Below are 27,398 nucleotides of genomic sequence, written 5' to 3'. Positions count from 1 at the left end.
ATCAATCTTGTCTAGAAAACTGATGTTGAGGTGGATCGATATTGTTTGTTGAGATGGATCGATATTGTTACTTTCATGTAATAAATAAAAAAAATAAATAAATGGTGACCTAAAATTAAAATGAGTATAGCCGACAAAACCATTATTGAATTTGAATGGATGTGTTCAGACACACACATGCACTTCCTAGTAGTAGTGGTCCAAAACACTCTACATCAACTTTCTAGTTAAGCAAAGATCTGGATTCTTGTGAATGAATTATAACTCTCTCAACTCTAACTCGTTTGGTGTCTTCCACCTACTTTCCTCTTTTCCATTCTTTTTATCTTTTCTTACAACAACAAATTAACATACAGAAAACTAGGGCATTAAAATCCTGTATCTGGACTCTACCATTACATGCACCTACCGATTACTTCTCAATATATAGTTAAATAGAAAGTAACCCAAATTGTATCTGGTGATATTTAGTAGCTAGGTTAATCAATTGAGACAAATTAACCTAGTAAATTAGCACCATGTATTGTAGGTGATGCAAAGCGCACACACACACTGATCAGGTAGCGAAACAATCTCTCTCTCTCTCCATATATAGTGAAAATAATACCCCGTAAAGTGGTTACAGCATACGCTAAGCAAAGGAAAAGTTGCAGCATAATTGTCCACATGTAAAGTTAAAAGGACAAAAAAAGAACACGAAAAGAGATGTAATAGTTAATAAGGTACGTGGGTGCGGAGTGGATGGTGTAAGCGAGGACGAATCATTCTCTTGATGTGGTTCTTTGTAGTGTATACTGTGGTGCATCCACTCACATCATGTGAATCCACGTATTCATCATTTCACCCATTCTATACATGTGTAGAGAGAGAGAGAGAGAGAGAGAGAGAGAGAGAGAGAGAGTTATTGCTTGTTATTTTGTTTGTTAGACACTGGGACCAATAATAATAGTAGTAGTGGGGTTCTCATGGTCAACCTATGTAGAGAGAGAGACATGGGGATTTTCATAATTTCTCACGCCAGATTCGTTTCTCTACTCATTCATTCCTTTGATTAATAATCATCGTAGCCACCCACCACCTCCCAAAGTCTTCATTCTTTTTCAGTTTTTCTCGTCCTCCTCCGTCTCCGTTCCTTACAAGAAGATCGACACAACTCAGACAAAAGTCCATATTTCTACCGGTGCCGTGTTTGATTGAAATCGATCCAACAACATGGGGTTTGAGGAGGATCTGTGCAATACCGGGCTTGGTCTAGGTTTGGGCTGCGAAGGTAAGCCTGCTGAGACACGACCGAGGTCTACTGATCATCGAAGGAATAAACCATGCTTGAACTTTGACAACTTATTCTTATCCTCCTCCACTACGTCAATGGCAATAACCAGCGATGAGCCGTCTCTAACGTTAAGCCTTTCGGACGAGAAATATCAAGCCGTGAATATCGACGTGAACAAGGCTTGTGACAATTCGGCCACCGATGTGTGCCGGCAAACTTCTCCTCATAGTGGTGTCTCATCTTTTTCCAACGCTAGCGTCAAGAAGGAGAGGGATCTGGGGAATGAAGAATTGGAGGTAGAGAAGGTGTCTTCCAGGGCCAGCGATGAAGATGAAGAGGGTAGTGCAAGGAAGAAACTTAGGCTTACCAAAGAACAATCTGCCCTCTTAGAGGACAGCTTTAAAGAGCACAGTACTCTCAATCCGGTACTCTATTTTTTTTTTCTTTTTTAGGTCTAAATTAACCCTTTTATCATGTTACTATATTACTACTTTCAATAGGTTATTTCTTTTTTTTTTTCCTAATGCTATTTTTCTTCATTTTCGGGAAATATCAGAAGCAAAAGCAAGCCTTAGCGAAACAATTGAACCTGCGGCCTCGACAAGTGGAAGTTTGGTTCCAAAACAGAAGAGCCAGGTCTGCTTCTTAGTCCTTGTCGTAGAAAATTAACAGGAAAAATAGTTTTTTCTCTCTTGGATATTTTTGTTGGTTTATGTGTTAAAAAATAGTCTACATCTGAACTGGTATAAATAAATCAACTGGTTGATGTTATTATCGATCGCTTCTTATAACAGGACAAAGCTGAAGCAAACGGAAGTAGACTGTGAGTTCTTGAAGAAATGCTGTGAAACGCTCACAGATGAGAACAGGAGACTACAGAAGGAGCTACAAGAGCTAAAAGCTTTGAAGCTAGCGCAGCCTCTATACATGCAGCTGCCGGCGGCCACGCTCACCATGTGCCCATCATGCGAGAGGATCGGCGGCATCACCAGCGATGGATCCACTAAGACTTCATTTGCGATGGCACCCAAACCTCATTTCTTTAATCCCTTCACCCACCCATCTGCAGCTTGTTAGAAGATGAGAAAACGCAGCACTAGTATCACAACCACAATCCCTCGTCTTTTTGTTCAGGGCTTGTATGTCTCGATCTCCAGTTCTTTTTTTTTTTTTTTTTTTTTCCTTCTTAGGAAAAATTAGTGTCATTAATTGATCTTTTGTAGGAAGAAAGATTAATGGTTAGTAGAAACTAGAAAAAAAAAAGTCTCATGTCTCTCTCATGCTCTTGTAAATTGTATCAACAATATTAATTATATCCATGACTAGAAATTTTCCCTTTTGTTCCTCATAATTTTCTGCTTTACATGTTAGTAGTTGAACTGAACGAGTTATTGTTCGTTGTTTGTTTGTTTGGTTGAGAGAGATTGAGAGAGAAAAAAAAAAAAAAGGGAGGTGATGAGTGATGAGAAGCGTGTGGGGCAAGGAAGGAATTGAGGATTCAAGAAACATGGGAGATGGCGTGAGAGATGCCTCCCCTTTTCAGAAACCGGTGGGTCACGCCCCACGTGATGTCTTCAATGGTTAATGGTTTCCCACTTGCATCTTCCCAAATCCTGCTTCTTGCCCCTCCGGCTTCATTAAAGGGCTCTCCAAGGTCATCCCATTGATCATCCCTTCCGTCATCATCACGCGCGCGCAGACTCACAATATCTAGTTAGCTTCAGAAATGAGCAATGTTTTCAAAACCGATCCAGTGGTCGAACCGTTTTTGCCTCCCAGGTTCAACTGTTTGGATCGAATGATTCATATAGTTTAGCAATAAATACTGTATATATTGTGTTTTAGATATGTTATATATATTATTTAATATTTAATTTATATTTATTTTTTTAACTTATAAAAATATTAAAAATTATAAATTGAAGCAAAAAAGGGAAGGTGCCTATGGCACACTGGGATGTATAAATCTCTAAAAGTTATTCAAAATAAAAATAAAAATCATTATGATCAGACATCGGAGTACAAAGTTATGGTCTTTAAAAGTTTTGCATGCATTGAATGTATAACATGCGGGGTCACTAGCTCGAATAGGTCAATGATTGAATTGGTCGAATCAAACGCTTCATGATCAAGTCACGATTTTTGGCCGACTAACCGATCTTGACTGAATCAAACCTAGGATCCTAATTGAATGACGATTCAAACGATTCAACCGGCCAGATCAACGACGGATTGAAAACATTGGAAATTAAAACCAATTAAGCTCCCAAAGACAAGAGAGAAGAGGCTTTGCTTGTATCTATTATTTGTGTGTTATTATTACTTAGAGAGCGGAGCAGCGGATGTTTTAACTTACAACTTAACAACCGTCTTGGGGTTGGGGTTAAAGACTTAGGACCACGAGCACTAGCAACGGCATTCCGGTCCTTTACCCCACTTCTTTGGATAGCAACAGGTCTTCATCAATTACCACCCTTTTTTTAGATTAATTAGTGATGGCAGGAAGACCATCTTTCAAGGCTAACTCCCGGATTCAACCCGGGTCCCCTGAATGTACAAAACAGAATCTTTCAGCCCCCTGATAGCTAGCTTATGGGTCTTTGAGTTCGCATTCCTATTTACAAAAGACACTGAGATGTTCAAATTTTGTAAACTATTTCAAATATCCTGAACCAGAAAAACAGCATCATTAGCTAAGAAGGCATTTCTTTTGTTGACTGCTGTGACCAAGGTTTGACAATCACTTTCGAACACAATCTTTTTCCTTCTAAATAATTCGCCAGCTCCAGGCCTTGAGAAAAGGCTAGGGCCTTACTATTCCCAAAAGAAACTGCAACCTGAAACTTTATGAGCTAGAGTGTAGAGCTGTAAAACGGGCCTGCAGCCCGTGGGCCATCTTGGGCCGTGCCGCTCTCCCGAGGGATAGTTTGGGGGGTTGGCCAGGCACAATCCACGGCACAGGCCCACACCATGGGCTTGGGTCGGGCAGGCTACAGGTCGTGTCATGGGCTTGGGTTGTGCCAAGCTGGGCCACAAGCCAGGCTTTGGGCGTGGGTTGAATCGGGTCAGACTGGTTTTTTTTTGTTTTTTTGTCATTTTTTTTCTTTGTTAAGTAAAACTAAAATATTTAACTTTTCTTTGGGAACTATTTGAAAAATAAGAAATCTAAAAAAGAAATGAAAAAAAACTTATCCAAATAAGAAGTCAAAGAGACTCAAAATGAATAACAAATTAGAAAAAAAATAGGAATTTTATTTCATTTAAATTTGAATGATACAAAGCATATAATGGTTGGGTGAATGAAATATGAAAATTGGAAAATGGAATATTAATAAAATATAAAAAATACAATGTAGTTACAAATTGAAAATAAAAAATTGCATTATTATAAAATATCAAATAAATTAAATAAAATTAAAACAAAATTTATAATAATTTGAAAAATGCTACACAACTATTGAGTATACAAAAAATATTGACTTCATCATTTTCTCCTATTTTTCTTGACTTTGATCATCTTCTTCAAGTGAAACATCAGGTGTAGTGTCATGCTATCCTTTGTCTTGTAATCTATCTTTAGCATCCAACCAATCTTTAAAGCAGATGCATATTTCTAAACTTTAATCATTCATACAACTTCTCTTGTTGTCCAACACTCTAGTACTTGCACTAAAACAAGACCCCGATGGAATCGTAAACACTAGAGGGGTTAGTAGATCATGTGTCATGGTGATGAGAACTGAATAATCTTTTTGTATGATCACTCCATTGAGCTAAAATATCAAAAGTATTTGTTCCCTTCGAGGTGAAGGAAGAATCACCTAAAGTAAAAAAAAAATGCTTGTAAATAAAAATTAAGTTTAGTAAATGAACTTATTGTCGAGGTAGTGGATTTTAGCCTCCTACTTATTAAATAAAAAAGTTTTTCTCTTCCACTGCCAGACTCAAGTTTAGAAGTGGAAGATGCAACTGTACAAGTTGTAGAATTTTTATTATTCCATATTGCTTCAAAATCATATAAACTATTAATTTCTTCTATTTTATTTCCAATTTCAATATTCATATTCTCACAACATGTTTCAATTAAAATATCTAAACTATCTTTCCTAATTCTAGGCTCTAATATTATAGGTATAAACAATAAAGAGGAGAAATGTTCTCCTAGTATTTTTTAAACTTATTTGCCATTATTTCAACAGTACTTTTACATTGTGGTTTCTTTCTATATTTTGAAAAACATTCATTAATCATCATTAATTGATAAGATAAATTACAACTAGTTGGATAATAAATACCCAAAAAATCATTAATTGCATCATAAAAATGTTTTAAAAAATCTCTTATACAAATTGCCATTTCCCAGTCTTCCTCAAATATAATATTAGTAGGCATTTTTGCATTATAAAAATAACTAAGAATTTGTTTGTGAGAAATACAACTTTCTAACATAGAATAGGTAGAATTCCATTTATGTTTAACATATATTATAAAATGTTTATATTTTAAACCATAATTTTGACATAAATATTTAAATTCATGTTTTCTTTCTTAGAACTTTTAATATATAATACAAATTCTAATTTTAAAAAATATGAGTAGAAATAATATTTAAAGCATCTTGAATACATAAATTTAATATGTGACATGCACATCTGGTATGAAATAATTTAACATTTAAACATGGTTTTAATTGAGATTTTAAAATATTTATTGTTGAATCATTATTACTACCATTATCAAAACTAATAGAAAATAATTTATTGTCAATTCCATAAGTATGTAAAGTATTTAAAATACTTGCAGCAATTGTTGGGCCAATATGTGGCCATTCAAGCCTAACAAAACTTAAAATTCTTTTATTTTAAAAGCCAATTTTTATCAATAAAATGATTGGTAACACAAATATAACTTATGTTAAATTTAGAAGCCCAAATATCAGAAGTAATTACAACTTTAGAATTAAGATTTGATAACATATAAATTAAATTTTGTTTATATGAATAAAAATTTTTTAAAGCATATGGTCTAATAGTATTCTTAGAATATTTTTTTAATTGTGGATTTACAAAATTACATAACCATTTTTCAAGTTTAGTATCTCCAGCTAACAAAAATGGTTGTTTAGCATGTACAATGTATTTTGCTAATTCTTGCTTCATTTTTTCTTGAGAAAGTACCAAAACCCCCCACCCATCTTGTTTCTCCCTTCGTCTTCTTCTTCTTCTTCTTCTTCTTTCTCATGGGTGAGCATCTGCCCAAATGGTCGGTACCACCCTTGCTACAATAGCTGAAGTATTTCCTACATTTTGGCAAATAACTCTTTTTTCCTTCCCTGAACCTCCTCTACTTTAAATATTTCTCAAACAGGGCTAATCAACTTAGTGACATTTTTTATTTTCCTTATTATCAGTACTAGGGGTGGAGGTTCCGTCAATATCATAGCATCTATATCAGTGCTAACACTACCATGCTGTGACTAAATCTCATCGACATTGAGCATGTTGGGGAATTGGTTCAGGAGGAGCCAACCATTTTTTTTTAATTCTAAAAAAATAAAAATTATTTAATTGCACTTACCTGGATTGCTAGTTCGGAATCCCAACTTGATTTCAACAGTTGAAGCCTTTCAACTCCAGGAGTCCAAGCCTCCCAAATAAGAGACTTGAGAGAGTATGAGAATTAGAGAAGAAATTAAGAGAATTGTAGAATTGGTGTGATGAGAATGGTGGAGGATAATGCTATTTATAGAAATTGAAAATAATTTAATCACCCAAAATACCCTAAAAACTAGTTGTTAAGAGGGGTATTTTAATTATTGTAAAGTTATTTATTACTTTACCCAAAATGCCCCCCAAACTAACTGTTATATAGTTGTTGGGGGCATCTATGTCATTCTTTCTTCCCTCCCAAAACCATAATACATAAATACCCTCCCTATATAGTTGTTTATAGCTGTTGGGGGCTATTTCTGTAAAAAAAAAAAACCTTAAAAAGCTAAAACTAGATATTGGGGACCCCTAATGACTAATTCATCGGGCTGGCCAAGTGTAACCCGCTACGGGCCCGCAGACCGTGCCATGCCATACTGCATACTGTGCCGGCTCATGGACCTGGTACCTCAGGCCCAGCATGGTCCGGACCATCGTGCCAGGCTGGTCCATACGGACAATTAATCCATGAATTTGGTTAAAAAACTGGGCAGTCCTAATCCCCCGTCAGTCGGTCATTTGGAGGACTAGTGCTGCCCACTTTATATAGTTTTTTTGTGCCCGTTTGGGAGGGATTTCACCACTGTGACCTCTTGTGGTTCAAGTTACATAGTTTCTACTTTCTACTCAGAAAACTGTGAGACCATGGTCATAGATTGAAAAGCCCAAAAATGCTTACCTTGAGCTGTGGAAATTAACTTTTAGGTAAAGCTAATTTTGATAACTTGTTGGATGCGACTCAGTCAATGCAGATCAATCAATGATGAATCCCTCCTAAACAGGCCTTTTGAATTACTTGTTCAAAACACTTTAAAGCAGCCCTAACAAGGTTTGGTGAATCTTCAATTTAGCCTTCCCAAACGGGACCCTTAAAGCTGGATACGAAAAGCTGGTCCTACGGCCAAAACTCGTTGAATGTGTCGTGCGTTACGTTGAAACAATGTGTGGTGTAATATAGAATGGGTTGGCCGGTGGGTTCTAGATGAAATAAGCAGAGAGCCATGAGCAGAAAATCTCCCAATCCACAATGGCCCACTGTCCCAGGGTTGCCAGATAAATGAGCTCGGAGATATATATAGCGAGCACCTTATATATGGGCTAGCTTTATAGACGATTATAGAGGAGATCCCCCGACTGGTGGTTGAATGTACGGAAAGCCTCTTCTTTGGAGAGCTTCAGTGACAGACCCCTCTTGCCTGTTATAGCTGTTTTCTTATGGAGCTTACAAACCATGTTTACGTTATTAAAGGCATTTTTAGTAGTCTATTAACTATTTCTTCAATAAGTCCTATACATATTATTTGATTACTGAGTCTTGCTAGTTAATTGGTCTAACACTATCCAGAGATGCTATATTACTTTGTCAGGTCAGCAAATAATAAGGGGTATTTGATAACATGTTGGGTTTGGCTTTTGAAAATAAAATCAACGGTCATAACAGCAAATGACGGGTGTTTGATAATATGATTGATTACTGATGTGGCACATCTTTTTTTCGGTAAATTGCTAAAATTTTCCCTCAACTTTCTAACTAGTACTGAAACTTTTTTTGAAGTTTGATAATTGAAATCACCTCACTTGAACTTTATTTATGACATAGTTGCAAGTAGATTCTTTCAGTGAAGGTTTCCACAATTTGTTTATTTTTTCTGATATAGCAGCTGTTTTATTTTCTAAAATAAAATCAGAATTCACATCTGTTGTCTACAGAGAGTGCCCTACAACGTATCCCAACCGTGGGAACATCTCCCCGACAACTTTCGAAGATATTCCTAATGCACGCTGAGATGTTCCTCACAAAATCAACTATGTTGTCAAACAGACAAACATGAAACACCCCAAAATGTATAGATGATTTAGTAACTGAGGTGGTTACTGTTTGTGGTAAATTCACTGGACCTCACGTGCAATCTGATCATTCCCCACTCCTTGATTCCCGTGTAACTGTGCAATGGAAGGGTTGGACCATTCAACTATGATCAGAAAGACATGACAGCGAAAGATACGTTCTCCTAAAAGCCCCCATTCGGACCCGGGACCAATTTTCAAGGGTCAGAATTCAGAAATCTCCCAACGTTTTCCCTCTTCCCCATCTTCTCATGTCAGGAACTCAGGGTAGAACCGTAGAATTAATTGGTAATTGGATCCGGGCTTGGGCTTAAACGTGGGCTATGATACTTATTATATGTAATTCCTAATTCCTGCGTCCTCCCGGCCCATTATTACTTTTAGATGGGAGGAATTAGATTGTCCACTATGTCTATGTGCACCACATAAAAGAAATAAAATCCCTCTTACTAGTTTTTCAAAGGATTCGATAGTAAAGACATGGTATCGTAAAGACTTATAACCAATCAACAGGTATCATATCAGTAGTAACCCAAGTCACTTCCTGTGTAGGGTGCAAGTCTGGCTTGGTTCGAGTTAACAGTTTATATTGTTTCGGGTTGGGCCCATTAAAATTTTGACAAAATTCTAATCCTAACCCAAAAAATTTGCATCCTTATTCCTGTGTCATGTCTTTAACATAGTGTATAATTTTTTAAAAAATTAAAGATGGAAGAGAGGTGGTTTGAGGCATAAGCTTCAAAATATAAATATATTTTTTTTAATTTTTATGTATATGAATATAGTGTATGTACATAAGTATATATATACATATATATATATATATATTTATTTATTTGAAATATTTTATGCATTAAGGGTATGATTTATTTATTTTATAGCAATATTTATATTTATATTCATTTTTGGTATTGAAATTAATCATATGTTTTATGGTAATAGTTTACCTAAATAAAATTGACTACTTATTTAGTTTACTTAAATTAATCATATATATATATATATATATATATATATATATAATTCCTTATATATTTTTTCTTTTCCTAGTTAATTTTTATACATTTTTTATTAAATTATGTTCACTTTAATGTGATACATTTTTAAAATTTATCTTACATTTATAATATTTTTATTAAATAAAAATAGCTTTACTTTATTTATATAGTTTTTAGATCTTTTCTCAATAAGGTACCGGGGTCCAAGAGAAGCAAAATTTGTTTGTACAAGGGCATTTTTATACATAGTAATTAGATTTGAAAAAAAGAAAGAAACCCTATTCTAAATGTACATTTAGTAAGAGAAAAACAAATAACATATTTTTAGTTTAAAAGAAGTATTATGTGAATTTTTTTAGTATAGTTTCATTTATTTCATTTATAAACAACTAAATAATCATTTTTTTAATTTTAAAAATATTATTGACAAATTTATAATTTTCTTTTTTTGGTTTTAATGCTTTTTATACAAGGCTTACACCTCACCAATTTGAAGCACAAGGTGGTGAGGCACAAGCTTCTGTAGAAAAGAGGTGGTAGCTTCTTAGTATAGGGGCAAGGCACCTAAGACTAGACGTTTTGGTTCTGCCTCCCTCAACACCATTTCATAGGGGTGAGCAAGAAAAACCGAAAAGCTGAACCAAAAATTCTGGTTTGGTTAACCAATACAGAAAATCAGTAGTTAATCGAACTGACTAGTATACATATATTTCTATATATTTTATGTATAGTTATATTATATATTTTTATATTTTCTACATATTATAAATTAATAAGTATGTATTATATATTATAATATATAATTTACTATTTACTATAAATATAAAACAAAAAACAAAAAACCGATAAACTAAACCGGCAGTTAACCAAATTGGTCAATCGATTAACCTCGGCTTTGATTTGATTTTAGTTTCAGTTTAAAAAATAGGCCAATGGTTCGGTTAACTTAAATGTGAACACCCCTACCTTTTAAAACTATGCCATGGACAAGGCTACTATTGGTCGGATATCCAAAAATCCAAGGGGTTGGCCAAGAAGTGGACCTGGAACCAAATTAAAAAGAAAGTGGTGGTAATAGATGAATGAATCTCGACTGTTGATCATGATCAAACATGCACAGTGAATTCAAAAGCTATCCATATTCTGATGCTCAGTCTTGACATCCAAAGAGCTTGGCAACTCCAAGTCTCCTTGCCAGGACTCTAGTCTTTCTTGGCTTCTTCTAATTCAAAGACATTCCTCCTAGCTGCTAATAGCTGCTGCTTCTTTTGTTTATTCCTTGTGCATTGGATCCTTAGAGTGCTTTAAATGAGTGTCTCAACATCCTTTAATTTGGTCTGCTTTCCTTCTTTTTTGTGTTTAGGACATGCCCTGTCTATAAAATGGGGATGTGGGCTGATAGCTCCTCGATCAACAGTAAAAAGTTAATAAATGCAGAGTATAAAAAAAAAAAAAAAGAAGCAAAAGCTAAACTCACTAAAACTACTGTTCTTCTGTAGCTTTTGGGGTGGGAAGCAACACGGAAAGCGCTCAAAAAAAGCCATCAAGCTCCGATAGAATAGAAGTATAGAATATTTCTGGACGTTTACTCCTTTCAATGATGAATAACAAAACAGCGTTACAGTCCAAAAGTAGCCTCGCATCTTTTTTGGGAGTTCACTTTGTAATGCTCCCTTAATTATACTTCTCAAGTTAACATGATCAGTGCTTGCATTGAATCTGTGACAGGTAGTGTTCAATTACAGATAAGTGCAGCAATTTTGGGTTATTTTGATTCAACTCTCATTTTTGTTAATTCTTTTTAATAATGAAATTCTAAAATGGACAAAATTGGGGTAAAATGAGAAAATGTTGCTATGAATTTGATTTTTTTTTTCAAAAAAAAGATTTTTTTTTTATGACAAGAATGAGAATAAATTTTGAACCTGTTTTGATTATAAATTTTATCTCCATTCATTTTCTATGGAAGCAATTAGCACCTATTTAATGAATAGAAATTAATTTGTTGAATTAAAAAGGCAGACAGTTTTGCAAAGAAAGAAAAGAGTTTAAAACTTTAAAATAGAAATGGAATCTAAAATTTATAAAATTGATAACATTAAGAAGTACAAAATATTTAACAATTTCATCAAATTGATAATAATATATTCAATAAAGATAATATATTAAAAGGTCATAAAATATACTAAAACATCATAAAATCATGCCTCATACTGTTTATTTTCATTTTCCGAAGAAGCTTTGTGCCGGCAGTCTATGACCACCAGCTTAGGTCTTAAAAACCTTTGATACAGATTTTTATCAATGGATGACCGGCGGTCAATATCTAGCAGAACAACAGATTGCTGGTCATCCGGTAGTAAATACCTATACTAGCGGTTTGAGATATAGGCCGGCGGTTTATGACCACAAGCAGAGTTTTTTTTTTTTTTTTTTTCAATGAAAATGATGAATATGATGCACCCTTATTTTTTCATGTTGCAAGTTAGCTCTATTTTTAAGCAATGGACTCATTTTTCATTTTAAAATGAATGAGGCTTATGCTCAAAATGAATAAGAATTGAAAGAATGAAGCTCAACCTTATACACATCAACAAACCAAACATGGCCTTACCTTATACACGTTTTCCCACCTTTCCCTAACCTTTTCTTTTCCCCATCATAGATTTTCCCTTTCTTTCAAACTAAACATAACCTCAAATCTAAAATTGCAAGCTTCCATATAACCTTCAATCCAATAGAATCCACATAAGTTTTTGCTACTTTGACCCCTTTTCTTGTATTTTTCTATTTTTAATTTTAGTTATCTTTTTAAAGAAAGGGTGGAGGAATTGTACACTTGTACCCGTGTATCCAGTTATCCACACACAGTATTTAAAAGCCTGGTCCAACGGTTCAATTGCTTTTTCCTCTTGTCAATGCAACCATCTGGGTGATGGGCTAGCCCGTGATATCATCATTTGTAGAAATTTTCAAATAAAAAAAAAAGTAAAATGATGAAAAAACCCAAAACCCATGGAATGGGTCGTAGGTCGATCAATAGTTTGACCAACCGGTTCAACAGATGTATCGAATAATGTTTTTTTTTTTTTTTTTTTTTTTTTGTAATATAAAATATGATAAGAGTTAGAACTTGACCCCAACATAGAATCCATAAACCATAGAATAAGGAGCCAGAAAACCCTTAAACATAAGTATGTATTTATAATATAAATACATACAAAATAATATAAAATACAAAGTTCTGCATTCTACATATTTATATTTATATTTCTTCCAAACTGAGCCTAAACAAAATGCTCTAAGAATTTTTCATAAAGCTGAGTTTTACAAGTTATGCACCCAAATTCTGGTTTAATTTTGTTTTAGGTTTTACTTTATTTTGCTTCAGGTTTTATTTTACTTTTATTATTGCTTTTAATATTTTGTTTTTATTTTACTTAATTTGTACGGGAATCAAACAAAACCAGCCTAAAATGCAAGCCCTCTCTCTTTTAAGTAAGGAAAACCTCAGTCACCGGTGGTGGAGATGCAATAGCCAATAAGCCATCCGTTAAGAAAAAGCTTCACTTTTCCGCTGGTCTTGTGTATGCACAAGGCACTAAAAGGCAGATGTAATAAATTTCGAAGCAACGACCGATCAATTGTCACCAATTGCAGTGGAACGATCAAATTGAAAACAATGGGCGTCGCCGCCGATGCATTAACCTTGAGAAATGAGAACACAAGACTGAAAATTACGCCTTCATCAACCAAGAGCTAATGGTATCTACATGGGTCGACCTTTCTGGATGTCTTAATAAGAAGAGCTTATAAATATTAAACATAATACAGACTAAAAGCATCCCGCGAGAACGGTGGAGCTTCAGATATCGATCGATGACAAAGGGTTACTGAACAGGCAGAAAGCTTGAATTCAACGTAATTAATGGAACCATTGAAAACCCATCCTACCCATATCACGTCAACTCATACCATATACATAATATTAACAAGGCAATGATAACAATTGTGGCAACAATAAACAAATACTTGGCATGCAAGAGCATGAACCTGACCATGACCAAAATGCTGCAATATAATCAAATCATGGCCAGACGGTAATAAACAACCCACACCGTACTCTCGTGTGAATCGCACAGGAGTTGAGTAACTCCTTCACTTTGTGATCCTTGATCACGGGCCAAGACGATAAGAGCCATCACTCATATAGTGACCTTCCATGTAAAGAGCGGCATTCTGAGGATGTAGCCCATCCATAACAACAAATTGCATATCTTCAGAAGGTTTCCAGTGTCGTTTCCGCTGGTTTATGAACCAGTTGTTAATTTGTTTCTGGTCTAAACCAGTTGACTCTGCCAAAGCCACCTTCTCTGTCTCCTGTACAAGTGCCAAGTCAAGTCCTCAATTAGGAAAATACAACAAACTAATAGGAAAAAACTTTTCATAGGGGATGCTTATTTTGGGGATTTTGAGGGAGAAAGTTGGTCAATGGGATTCACCAAATAAACTATGTTATTTTTTTAGATTTATGTGGGGATTAGGAAACTTTTCCTCTTGACAAAATCACCAAAACTTGGATGAGACAAAAATGTTCCTTTTGATAATGACATTTTTATGACTAAAATGGTCATTATATTATTTACCTGAAAATAAAAGAACATGATTAAATGCACTAACCCTTGTAAATGTTTCTCAAGAAAGGGTTACTCAAGTAAGTGCATTTATATGGGATCAGATCATAGGCAGGGTAATCTTGCTAGACTACTCATACTTGTTTCCACAATCTAAAACAATCTTGTGGCCAGCCAATCCAGACTATAGGATCAGATCATAGGCAAAAGGGGAAAAGAATAATCTCTCGAAGGGAATGTTAAACAACAGCATAGGTTAAGCCTGGACTTTGAATACAGGGGCCCACCAGCTATACCACGGCGAGTCTGATTGTTCTGTGGATTTGTCCTGCGCTACCTATTTGGATTGGAGAGGTGCCTAAGTGACCATCTTGACAACTGGGCCATCCGCATGACATGCAGTGTTTGAACAATATAAACAGTGCAAACTGCAAAGTACCATATCCATATGCAAATACAGATTTGACCAACCCTCGTGCTTGGCAGTTGGCACCACTGTCTTTTAACCTCCTTAGGTTCCATGTTGCAAAACAGCCTCCTCTTAGGGCTATTGCTTTGTGCCATGGTAACATCTCAGGCCGGCGAGTGTGAAAATGCAGATATGAGTTCAGCCTTTCTGTGCAAAATAGCTTCCCAGTAACCCGGATTGCTGGGAATGGATCTGGCATTGGGTAAAGGCCATTTTACAAAACAGCTTCCCAAAAATTTTGGGAAGGATTAAACACCACAACGACCATCATCTCCAAGGAAAAAGGAAAAAAAAAAAGGGGGGGGGGAAGTTATTTGAAGAAGCCTACTCGCCTATTGTAATATCAGACCCTTCAAAACTCAGATTGATAAAGAACTTTCTATGTCATGGTGAACTAATAAGTTTTAGAAACCTATGGCCTGTTGCAATCTTTTAATATCTACCAAGTGATAGGGATCTTGGGCCAGAGAAGGCCTTGGCTGGATTTTTATAGGGTAGTGAGAGCATTTTCATCTGCCCAAAGGCTTGCCTGCAATAAGTTAATAAAATTAACTATTATAAAATTTAAAATTTAAATCTAAGTCTATATTCAAAGTTGCAAAATATATATATATATATATATATATATATATATATATATGTGTGTGTGTGTGTGTGTGTGTAAGATTTTATAATTACCAAAATGGACAAGATGGTACAAAAAAAATGCTTTGAGGTAACCAGTTCATTTTTAGCTCAAAGCTCTGACGGGCATCTAAGACATTGTCATTGAACAAATATTTGCACCCACCACTCAATGAACTGAATTTGCTTTTAGATTGTATGCAAATCCATTCCTAGGATACAGCAGAACCTTTAGTCATCGGGAACAACAAGCAAGAAAAGTTCAAGTCCCTCTAAAGAACCCTTCCATAATAGCAGTAAATTTGCTTCAGAGGGGCAAAATGAGACAACTTTTTGTTTGTGGAAAATGTCCCTGCTCACACCAATTTATAGATATCATACATGAATGCTTGTATGTGGATTACTAGTTTCTATGTTTTGTTTCTCCAGACTTCATAGTTGAAGTGGTCAAATCCCACGGTTCCCACCATGGTCAGGTTTCTCCATTTCCCAATGTCTCTCTCAACTCCCTCCCGCTTTTATAATTCAGATTTTTCCAATTGATGGGTTAAAGCTACATAAAAAAAAAAAAATCACTTAAGTGGGTTAGCATATTACTGTAACTTGCTTTTGCAGTGAAGGTAAAGAAACTTATCAGCTGTCACTTCCAAATGCAATCAACTCTCTGTTAACCACTTTAAGCCCAATTTGTGGTATATACAGTCCCGATCTATTTTGTATGGAACAAGTGTATATCTATAAAATATCAATATTATTTCAAATACCTCTCCATGCATAAACTCGACAGAACACATGAGTCACTTCCAGCATAAAAATGTTTAGAACTAGTTCAGGCAATTTCAATCCCAGTGGAAGGGTGAGTAACAAGAAAAACAAGGAGAAGCTATGCAGAGCCAGGGGCTTGCCCATATATTGTTTGCACAGGAGTATTTTTGCTATATTATTACTGTGGTTATTCTCAGATGTTTATGAACTAGGAAACCTCAAAAAACCTAATGCAATGATTTGAGAATAGTGAATTTAGCATGGAGCTTAGGGATCTTCCCTGGACATAAGCAATTTCCTCTGATGCTATATCATTATTGTAGTTATTCAGCTGTTTACTCTGATAAATTATTTAATATTCTCTTCTTCTTCTTCTCCATTTATCTTCTTTACAACTAATGACTATTTTTTATCAACCCAAATTTGAGATGGTCTATTAATTAAAGAAATCTCTAGGTCATCCATGCTTTCATTCCAGCACTATGGCTCAGTCCTATGCCCCACCATGTCTTGGAATGTTCTGTTTAAACCCCAAAATAAGCTACCATTTGGATGGATTCTGGGCCAATTAGATTTCTTCCCCTAAAGACCCTATTACAAGAACTATCTCCCAAATTATTTGGACAATTTAAAATGTAATTTGCTTTCCAGAAAATTTAATCAGATAGTGACTTGACCATTCTAACAGCAAGAAATTGTCAAAGGATATTAGTAATTGGAAAGAAAGAACAACTCAGTTACATACCGATGGGTACGGCCATTTGTAGTGCAGCTCCCACCAATTGAGTAATTTCTGTCTAGCTTCTTTTGGCAGTTTCCCTTTCTTCTTTTTCTTGGAAAGCTCTTGCTTGAGACTACTTAGGTAGCCACTATACTTCTTCAGCAGGTGATTCTTAAGTTCCCTGTCCTCAGCACGTGGATCAATATCAGGGAGTTCCATTTCTCCACCACTATTTTCTTGATCCTCTTCAGATGAACCAACTTCCTCATACTTGTCTGTATGGGTAAAAGTTTAATAACATAAGTAATAAGATGGAAATTACCTAGTGGATAATCATCTTTAAATTGTGTTGATAACTTTAAAAAACATAATGTCCAACTAATCACAAACTTAAAATAAAAAAGAATTGGTAACAGGTCTGTTATATAAATTGCATAAAATTTATGAGGAAATCATGTACCATAGAAGCATGAAGGGGCAAAACCAACCACTCTGGCATGATGAATATGATGGTATAGACAGTCAAACAGTCAGATAACCAAGAAACAAAAAGGCCCCCAAAATACAGCCTAAGAAACCAAGATAATCTTGAGTAATATGGGGCCAAAAAATGTAAGAGCAGTTTGTATATAGAATCTCAAATAGGACTTAACCCAGATGAAATTCAAAACATGCAGTTGAGCCAATTCGTCACAAAATGGGAGCAAAACTAAAATCAATAGTGTGGATCCAGATATACAACGCTTCTACATAGCCAACTTGCTCAGACTCATCTGGGACATGATAAACGCAAAAATCCACAATCAACTTGTTTGAGACCCTGCACGCCTACTTGAAAGAGCAAACACCTTTATCTACCCTATGAACAGTCCCCATCAAAGAGAAGAAAGAACAATGAGGCCTCTACAAACACCAAACATATACGTTTATTTAGATGGCTCATATGATCCAGCAATGGGTACCACGGGTACAGGTTTTATAATATTAACATGTGATCAAACAGTTTTGTGGACAGAAAGCAGAAGCATCAGGGCCTCTTCCAGCTCCCAAGCTGAATGGTGGGTGGTGATCCACGGTCTCACTAAAGCTCGCTCATGGAATAACTCTACTGTGACTCTCCTTTCTGATGCCTTAGGTGTTGTGAATAGTATCAACAATGTGGAGGAGGGAGGATTGGCAAGTGACGCATCTCATAGAAACTGTTGTGAATCTATTAAACTATTTTGATAATATATGTATAAAGTATGTAAGTAGAACCTCTAACTTGACTGCCCATGAACTTGCATATAATGCTTGTAAATATAGAACTTATAATTTGGTCTAAATTTTTGGCATTTGAAACAGTGTGGTCAAAATATGTATCTAGAGCAACTCATTGTTTCATGGTAGTAAAAAGAACCATAGATCCATTGCAACCAAGATATGTTACCTCTTCAGAACCAATAAATTCATCACCTTTATAAACTGTTTCAACATTATCTAATTTGTTACCCCATCAGAAGTGACTTCAGTGTCTGAATACAGTATTTTAATTTCCAGGATTAGTAGTCAATTATAGTGCAATGGAACATTCCTGCAATTTTTAGGTGCCCCCTCTCCATCTCCACCTGGAATGAAGTTGGGGCAAAAACAAAAGATCTGATGAAGCTAATAGAGTCATTGTTATGCCCACTAACATTTTCTGCACTTACAACTGTAAATACATCTCTGTTACTGGCTCATGTGTGGAAATTGGCTTGTAAAAAGCAGGTTTGAAGCTGATGTGTAAGAGAACAGTTGAGAGGCGTTTGAATTATGTGGTTCAGACACTGAGAGGGTTTGATTCAGAGAGTTCCTGAGCTGATGCTGACTGTGTTAGCAGGTCTGAGCTGACTGTCTAAGCCGTCGAAGACGATGGAGAAAGACCCCCATTCCACACCCCTAGGTCTGAGCCTATTTTAGAGGAAGGTACTCCGACCGCGGGTGTTCAGGTAGAGTCTAATCTTGTAGGACAAGGGGTGGAGCCATCTAGGAGTCCAGAAGTGGAAGGCCTTGGGTCAGTGGACTCTTGTGTAGAGAGAGACGTCCAAGTGGCGAACTCAGTGGGTCTGGTCTTTTGGGGCAGAGAAAAGTTCGCTAGGGAGGCGTTTAAAAGGTTCGAAGCGGAAGCAGAAGAGGCACGAGCTAAAGGAAGAATCAACAGTGACAAGGGAGATTTCAATACCCTTCCAGCTAATGCTGACAATGCTTTCAAATTTGGGAGGCTTCCACGAAGTAGGAAGCTAAGAAGGCTTGTTTTTAAAACTATGATTAATTAGTGGACTCCAAGAAATATCAATGAAAGGAAAACTCGACACAGATTTTTCTTGTTCCATGATAGAACAACCACAACTTTGGGTAAAAGAGTGCTTTGTGCACTTGGATTTGCACAAGTACAGTAACTTTTTTTGGGGTGATTGTGGACGTGCCCTTAAGGCTACTATAGAAATGGATACTAACATATCTGATTACAGAAAGAAAGAATTTAGAATAATGAACACCCAACCATGGTTTCCAGAACTAGATAAATTCAAATATGAAGATGTTGAAAACAGAACAAATGAATGCATACTAGAGAAAACAAATAATAATTAGTACAGAAAATGGACAACAAAAGTCACCTCCTTTGAAAGATAGGCTAATTTCACACCAGTCAATGGCATAAAAAGAATACAGGAAACTATTTCTACATTTCTATTTTGATAAACCAAACTGTTCAGCACCATCCATCAACCAAGAATATAAACAATAATAGCTGCTATAGATATTAAGAGAAAAGCAGATCATCATCATCATCATACATGCCTTATGTAATTTGTAAGGCTAACATACAAATAGAAAGCCATCCCCTACTTGATAAAGTAACTTGACCACCAAGAAATTCAATAACTATCTATGACCTTGCAAGGGGAGGCAGTAGGAATTGGAATTTCAAGTGTGAATTCCAACTTTCCAATTCACATGAATCAGGGTATCCTTCAAATAACAGTTCATGTATTTTGCCTGAATTGAAATATCCACCTATGGTTCACACATCTAAATTAAATTAGCTAAAAAAAAGGATCCACACCTCTTCTTCCATTTGACCCATGACATCAAATGACATGTTAAAAATACAAAGAACAAAAATAGAAAGAGGAGAGTGGCAGGGGCATACTCCATTTTTTCATTAACGGTGCACAGCTTTAATAATTAGTCAAATGTACATGGTTTAGAAGACAAAAAACAAATATACTGATTCTTATCTTTATAATCAGGGGTAAAAAATGGGATGTACTCAAATCAAACCACATAAAAATAATATGTAAGTATGAGAGAGAGAGGGAGAGATTACACTAAAAACCATTGCAATACAAATATGTGTATATATGCATACATAGGCATTACATACAAATATATGTATTTATGGTGATGATGATGCTGATAACAATAACAATAAAAATTGTCAAGTACTTTGGAATGAGTTACTCGTTTCAATAGGATAAGAGATAACCTCTATGGTTGGTAAGTCTTCATTTCTACATTTTTTTTCATGGTAATCCCTATGATTATCATCAACAATGTCCTCTTCTTGGTTTCCTATTTGGTGATATTTTTTCTGGCTGAGATCCACCTACATCAACTGATAGATATGCATTGCTTTACTAGGTACTTATCTTCATTTGATCAAGAATTACAGTCAAATGCACCCCATTCCTTGGCCCCATAAATTATCCATTCCTTTTTCGGCAATGAAGAAATAGTTATTATTTAACTCAATAAAAGTTCACAACAGCCTCTGGTGGGTGTGGTATCCATTTCTTGAATCTGACTGTGAACTCTCAAATATATTTATTCAACATCTAACCTCTGCAAAAGGCTGTTAATTGGGGGAAAATCATTTGGACATGGTTGGCCAATAAAAAATTCTCTTTGATAATGATTTTAGGTGCTCTTACCATTATGAACCATAACCTCAAAACCTCATTCTTCTGCATTTTAGGTGCTCTCAAATTGCTCAAGTTGCAAAATCTTATGCTGTAAGTTATTCTTTTATTCTTGTGTATTTTCCCCTTTAGGTGGTCTCACCTTCAATGAAGAAGGAAGCATGAATTTAAAGACAGTAATACCTAAGAGAAAATCATAAGCTTTCTCAAGGCCAAATGGAGGTGGGGGGATGAAAAGGAAGTTAAAACACAAACAAAGGATGAAGAAGATGATAGAATATGACAGGAACAACACTCAGCCTGAAACTAAATATGAAGTGAGTAGGGCTGTCAACAGAGTCTGAAAGTCCAACATCTGGTCCGGTATTAGATTTGAATGATCCGTTTACATAATTGGACTGCATTTGAATTTGACCACAGTCGATCTGATTAAGATCCAAGCCCAACTAAATTTTATGACATACATAATATATAAAAATAGGCATACATATATACATGGATTATATATGTAATTATATAAAGTTATAATTCATAAATTCAGTATTTTACATATATAAATCTATTTCAAACATAAATTCCTATAATTGCCATACATATCATTAATAATGTCTTTAACCGCATTTATGGTTTCAAACCATATGAATAGAAAGAATATAGCTCCACTTAGTAACTCCAAAGGACCATTACCCAATTTATTTCATCCTAGCTTGGTAAGGGTAGACTGGATATGGACTTATTAACCTTCAGCATTTTTGCATAAGGTGACTGCTCTCAGACTTAAAATCATGCACTCATGCTTTTGGGCCTGATATTTTACCACTGCAATAATCATTGATAAAATGGTTGCTTACACATTAATAATCACCAAAGAATGTTTAAATAACAACCATTTGTAACAAATAAAACAATAACTTAAGATATGAGAGAAATCCAAATTCAGAAAAGACTTCTAAAACCCAAATCTATAATTGACCAACATTGGACAGTAAACTATTAACTCTCTCAAAACGTGTATGATTCACAAGTGGTATCTTTGGATAGGACAGATTCTATGACACTCATCATAAAATTAGTTAGATATCATTTATAATATTTCCAGGTTTGTTTTAACTCTAATTTGTATCAAGAGCTTCCTAAAAATCTTGAAGAATTTGTGAGAAGGCTATACTACTTTGTCTTTATTTATTTGATGGCTAATTCATCCATATTCACCTCTTACAAATGTAGAATCATTTCAAACAGTTCTTTTTTTTTTTTTTTACTTCATGTTTATTTTGAAATAATGAGATTTCATGAGGCTTAAGCCTCACATCTCACCACTTACACCTCATTATATCAGTAGACTCTAGTGCCTCACATCATGCCACCACATTTCAAAACATTGGTGTTGATCCTTCAAAATTATGAATCAAGAGAAATGATGAACCTAAGACACCAACAATTACTCGATAATGATAAAAACACGAACATCAAGTCAGCTGAAAGTGTTTCTTAGACCACCTTTGAGTCTTGGGCATATATATGCTTTTATCTACATAAAATTAGGTGGGCTGTTGACTTTTTACAAGTCCGAAAGCCCACGTTTTTGTCTTTTCCTGTTTGGCCGGAAAAATATCTATCCACCAAAAAAACTGCAGCCCCGAAAAGACAAGGGAAGCCCGTTTCGGGCTATTTTCGGGAAGTTCCAAATGTGATGTTTCCATTTGAAGTTAAATCTGCTTAACCAAATACACTTTTTCTACAACCTGAAGTCAAATTGATATAGCATTTAAAGTTAACAGCTACTACCATTCTGATCATTTTCAGTTTAATTTAGTAAAGGTATTCAATTTCTGAATACAATATTCCAAGTCCAATATGAATGTGATGTATAAGATTCAATTCAACTCCAAATATTGAAAGATCAAATTGGATCTAGTTATATCCATTTCGATATGATCATCTACAGCCATATACATCTGATTGTCATCTTGATGATTAAAAAAGAAAAATCATGAGAAATGAAGGTCAATGTCTCCCAGCTAGAATATCTGAGTTACACGTTTTATTTGGTAAGAATAATCGAACTATCTCATTATCATAAACTAAAGAAAAAAAAAAAAAAAAAAAAACTAAGCCTTTATCTTTAGTCTAGACAGAGTCTACTAACTATCTACTTCTGTTGGGCTGTATGGCTAACTGCATCAAAAGTAGTAAATCCAAGGTAGGGAGCTAAATACAGCTCAAAACATCTTTCTTTCTAGTGAATATTTTTTGAAGTACAGGCTCCCGATTGCAGACAATAGGCAGATATATTACTTTCACCATAATCAATCTAACCTACTTTTCTAGTAATAATAAAAAGACAATGAACAATTCCGACATTCCCTAAATCTATTTGGTTAAGGGATCAAGAAGACATGAGGAATATGGTAGCATGATTAATTATTAGAAAATAAAGAAGAGAGAACCAGAGGGAATTACTTTGGAAGGAATCTTGACATAATCGTACCAGCAGCTGCATGAGGCAAGCACTGATAAGAACAGCACCCGATGTTCTTCGTTTATAATAATCTAAAAACAAGCTTAATTTAAATAAAAAAACGAGAAAAAGAATAAGCCCGAAAATGACGACAATCACGAATCAAGATGCCAGCTTTCTCAAGGCATAAACTACCCCTAACCATAGGAGTAGAAATGGTTACATTATGTATATGCGTTTGTCTGTGCATATAACTCGAATAAGGGAGGTGTGTCAAACTCCGCACCAACCAATCCACGAGAGGCGAACGTGTACTGTTTTCATCTTTTTTTTTTTTTCCGATATTGTTAGACTTAGAGCAGTTTGTCCATGATTTCTCTTGTGTAAGGATTTTTGAAACTTGAAAGCAGAAGAAAGAACGAAATCGTTTTTACTCTACTCTACCCCTCGCGACAGGCGATCTAGCTCGTCCTCTCTCTCTCTCTCTCTCACACCTCACTCAGACTCAGTATTCGTATGCTCTTTGATCAGTTGCAACTGGCTGTTGGGCTTCTTTTTTCTGTTATCACACGTTAACCGGGTCAAATTTCAATTTCTTCGCTGGACACGAGGGTAGTAATGAGAGAAATACTGACTCCCAGTGACTGCTCTGCGGCTCTCAGACTTGTATCCGTACGGTTCGAGTGCAACTGTACATGACTTTGCTTGGGATAGGCAAAACCTACTCTATGACAAGACCCCATTTTCCATCACGAACCAGCTGCTCTCTCTTTCCGTTTCTTCTCCACGTTGTGGCTACCTGAGCTGATCTCTCCCTCTAATTCGGCTTCTTTTCGATCTATACTGGTTTGACGTATATTAGGTCTCCAGGGGAAGAAGATAAAAGACTCGAAGAGTACCTGCAGAGAAGATCCGTACGGGTCCATGACTTAGCGTATTAAGCTGAGCTTCAATCCTCCGCATGAACTCCATAGCCTCTTGCAAAGGCCTGGTTAGCTCCTCTCGATATTTCACTAGCATGTCGTAGTATGCTTCCTATGGTTTCACATTAATCACAAATTTTAATTAAGCAAATTATCCCCAAAGTAAGCAAAGTAACTTCAATAGAAAAGGCGAGAGCGGGAACGAGCGAGCGAGAGAAGAAAAAAGAAGCAGCAGCTGCTGCTTCAAATTCAATCAATCCATTTGAGGTTATGTAAAGAGAAACGAAGACGAAAGAGAAAAAGAGACAAGTACCATGAATTGATCCAGTTCAGGATCTGTAGAAGCACCCCTGCAAGTGACTGTTGATCGCTGCTGCGTCTCAAAGTCTCGGCGAACCGCCGTGAGTCGAGCGACTACTTCAGGTGGAGCTCCAATCTGTTTTACACATATAAACATATAAGAGGGACAAAGCCCACATATTTCCAATGAAATTTTCTTTTAATATTTTCCTTATAATAACTTTCATCTTATATAATTCATTAGGGCCGGGGGTACCTTTTGGCATTCCATGTAAGCTTCCAAAAGGTTAGAGTACTGGGGATGGGCAGCGATCTTGGCCTTAATGGTGTCCACCTCGTTTGAGCTTCCATTCACTCCTCCTTGCTGATGATGCTGCATAGTTTGATGCCCACCTCTGACTAATGGGTACTGAAATTCTTGAATGTGTTGGGAGGAGCTCGCCTCGGTTTTGACGATCGGACCCGGAGGGGCTTCGGAAGGATAACACTCTCCTGATTGAACATGAAAGGTGTTGACTGGAAGTTGGGTCTGCTGATGGGTCACATTAGAGCTACTACTGGTTCTTCCATATATGGAAAAATTGGGTGCAAGAACAGGTGTAGTATACATGAAACTCCCTCTTGTACTGTTGTTCTCGCTCAGTTGATTGTACTCCATTTTCTAAGAAGAAACTCAGTCGAAGAAAACTAAAAACCCAAAGGTCCCAATCCCTAAACAGAAAGTGATAAAGAGAGAGAGAGAGAGAGAGAGAGAGAGAGAGAGGAAGAAACAAAGAAACTAAGAAACTAAGAAAAGATCTTGGGGACTACTAGTGTTCTACTACTAAAAAACACAGTCCAAAGCCTCGAAACAATGGCAATGGCATGTGGGTACCCATTTTCAGCTCGAATCGAAGGGTTTTCCTCAGCATTACGGATCCAGAACCTTGAATTTCTTCCCTTCTGAGAGGAATTAACAGTGGAGGTGAAATATCCTCTCTCATCTTAAGCTGGCTCTCATGGTCATGGGTGGCGTTGCACCGGAGGCTCAGCATAGTAGCGGTGGTAACGCATACCATGTGGTACGTCACATGATGGACCTCATAATAAGTGAAGATGCGCCTCCTTAGGCCGGCCGGCGACGGGCAACGGCACCGTCTCTGCTCTCTGGTTGGGTGACAAGACGTTCTTAGAACTTAGGAGGAAGTTCTTTTTCCCTTCTGTTTTAATTTCTTTTTTTTTTTGAATAGAAATGCAAACAACCACAGGACCAATAATAAAGGGTATGGTTGATGAGGCGATGGGAGATTTTTATATATGTAGAAATAGATTATATAAATATATATTTCTTTCCTCCATCTCTTTCAACGACGCCTCTCGCCTCACGCCTTTAATTTTCACTTTCTTTTCCCAAATTTCTCACTCCATCGTACTAATTATTGTTATGAAATGCTCTTTTAGGCATTATGTATATAGTATGCTTCTGTAGGTGATAAAAAAGGGCTCCAGCGATTCGCCAAAGTCCAAAAAGCTTCCCCACCCCCAGTATTTATTTATTTCTGTAAGTACTATTCCTCTCATGGTGTTGATTGCAAATTAAACGGCCGGGATTTATAAATTATACGACGTACTACTACTATTCATGCAAAACAAACGGGACCCAATCCAGGAGCAGCCTTCTGATCTGTTGCTACATTCCATTAGACGTTTAAACAACCAATCCAGTATATAAATATATTTTACAAGGATGCATGAAATAGAAAAATCAAACACCATCGTTCAGATTTCAGAATGACGTCAGAAGTCAAGATATGGATATATGGGGATTGTGTTTGTTCTTAATTCTGAGAAAAAAAAAATGAATGTGCTCCAATCACTTCCAGAAATCAATTTGTTCCGAGAGCCCCATTATTTCTCTTATATTAAAACTTCCTTTTTGGGTGAGGTCCCACTACGATCGATTTAACTTTCCAATGATGCGTTTCAGAATCCAAGTTACCAAACAAAGGTAGAAGACTTGAGGAAAAAAACTGGGATATATATAGTCTCCACTTGTATCATGTGTGAGAGTGAGATAAATAAATAGTTAAATACACGTAAAGAAACAGTATTACATAGATATAGAGTATAGAGAGAGAGATGGACACGAATGATCAACAGCTCCCCCAATCCAATTACTCACCACCTACCATATTTAACAGCTGGTAGTTTGGAAAACCACAGCCACCGCCGATGACGTAGACCAACGCCTTTGGCAGTGGTTGATCACTGTTGTGTAAATCCACCGTAGTTGAAAATGAATTTGCTGCCGGGAAACAGCTTTAATATTTCAACAGTACTTTCGAGTAATTCCGGTTTCCTCGTTAACTTTCCATCGTGGAAAGCCATAAATTAGTAAAGTAATCAGTCAAACAATGAGAGGACTGAGGAAGCATCAGGAATGCCATCGTCTTTCCCCTGCAACCGACGAGTACGTTGCTTAAACAACATTTTGGAGGTAGGTTATTACTCGATTAAAGTTTGATCGATAAAGAGTTTTGTTGTACTCATACTAGTTAGAGTTTTACTTTCTCTTTTTAACTGTTTTCTGGGTGACATTGAATGCATCTTTAAAAGATTTTGAGGAGAGGCAGGGCGGGAGTACATATTCCAATAACCATGATTACTGCATATAATCTGGCATGCATGCATAGTTGGTTACTGCATATACCCATCAGACAGACTACTGTAGGAACTTGACTTCACTGCGCG

The 27,398-nt window shown here is 36.0% G+C and overlaps 2 protein-coding genes across 2 annotated transcripts; one reads left to right on the top strand and one right to left on the bottom strand.

The window, feature by feature from the left end:
• Positions 1 to 704: 704 nt before the first annotated feature.
• Positions 705 to 2,624, top strand: LOC148850009 (homeobox-leucine zipper protein HAT22-like). Its single transcript, XM_088947026.1, has 3 exons — positions 705 to 1,698; positions 1,830 to 1,909; positions 2,068 to 2,624. Exons 1-3 carry the CDS (start codon positions 1,213 to 1,215, stop codon positions 2,348 to 2,350), a joined length of 849 nt encoding a protein of 282 aa, XP_088803152.1. The 5' UTR covers positions 705 to 1,212; the 3' UTR covers positions 2,351 to 2,624.
• An 11,162-nt stretch (positions 2,625 to 13,786) lies between these two features.
• Positions 13,787 to 26,172, bottom strand: LOC148850008 (homeobox protein knotted-1-like 2). Its single transcript, XM_088946409.1, has 5 exons — positions 24,925 to 26,172; positions 24,682 to 24,804; positions 24,345 to 24,480; positions 17,065 to 17,315; positions 13,787 to 14,207 (listed from the first exon to the last, which is right to left on the bottom strand). The coding sequence occupies exons 1-5, from the start codon at positions 25,324 to 25,326 to the stop codon at positions 14,004 to 14,006; spliced, it is 1,116 nt and encodes a 371-aa protein (XP_088802535.1). The 5' UTR covers positions 25,327 to 26,172; the 3' UTR covers positions 13,787 to 14,003.
• Between the last annotated feature and the right edge of the window lie 1,226 nt (positions 26,173 to 27,398).

Source organism: Nelumbo lutea, chromosome 5, assembly GCF_056320005.1.
Source record: "Nelumbo lutea isolate HS-2025 chromosome 5, American lotus-T2T, whole genome shotgun sequence".
Lineage (NCBI taxonomy): Eukaryota > Viridiplantae > Streptophyta > Magnoliopsida > Proteales > Nelumbonaceae > Nelumbo > Nelumbo lutea.
This window is presented reverse-complemented; position numbering and strand designations above follow the sequence as displayed.

What these genes read in the sequence shown, in the direction of transcription:
- LOC148850008 (XM_088946409.1), bottom strand. Translation starts at nt 25,326, where the DNA reads ATGGAGTACAATCAACTGAGCGAGAACAACAGTACAAGAGGGAGTTTC. An exon ending in CGTACGGATCTTCTCTGCAG is followed by an intron (nt 17,316 to 24,344) that starts GTACTCTTCGAG and finishes TTACCCATACAG; the next exon opens with ACAAGTATGAGGAAGTTGGT. An exon ending in ACAAATGGCCGTACCCATCG is followed by an intron (nt 14,208 to 17,064) that starts GTATGTAACTGA and finishes GCACTTGTACAG; the next exon opens with GAGACAGAGAAGGTGGCTTT.
- LOC148850009 (XM_088947026.1), top strand. Translation starts at nt 1,213, where the DNA reads ATGGGGTTTGAGGAGGATCTGTGCAATACCGGGCTTGGTCTAGGTTTG. An exon ending in AGCACAGTACTCTCAATCCG is followed by an intron (nt 1,699 to 1,829) that starts GTACTCTATTTT and finishes GGGAAATATCAG; the next exon opens with AAGCAAAAGCAAGCCTTAGC. An exon ending in TTCCAAAACAGAAGAGCCAG is followed by an intron (nt 1,910 to 2,067) that starts GTCTGCTTCTTA and finishes TTCTTATAACAG; the next exon opens with GACAAAGCTGAAGCAAACGG.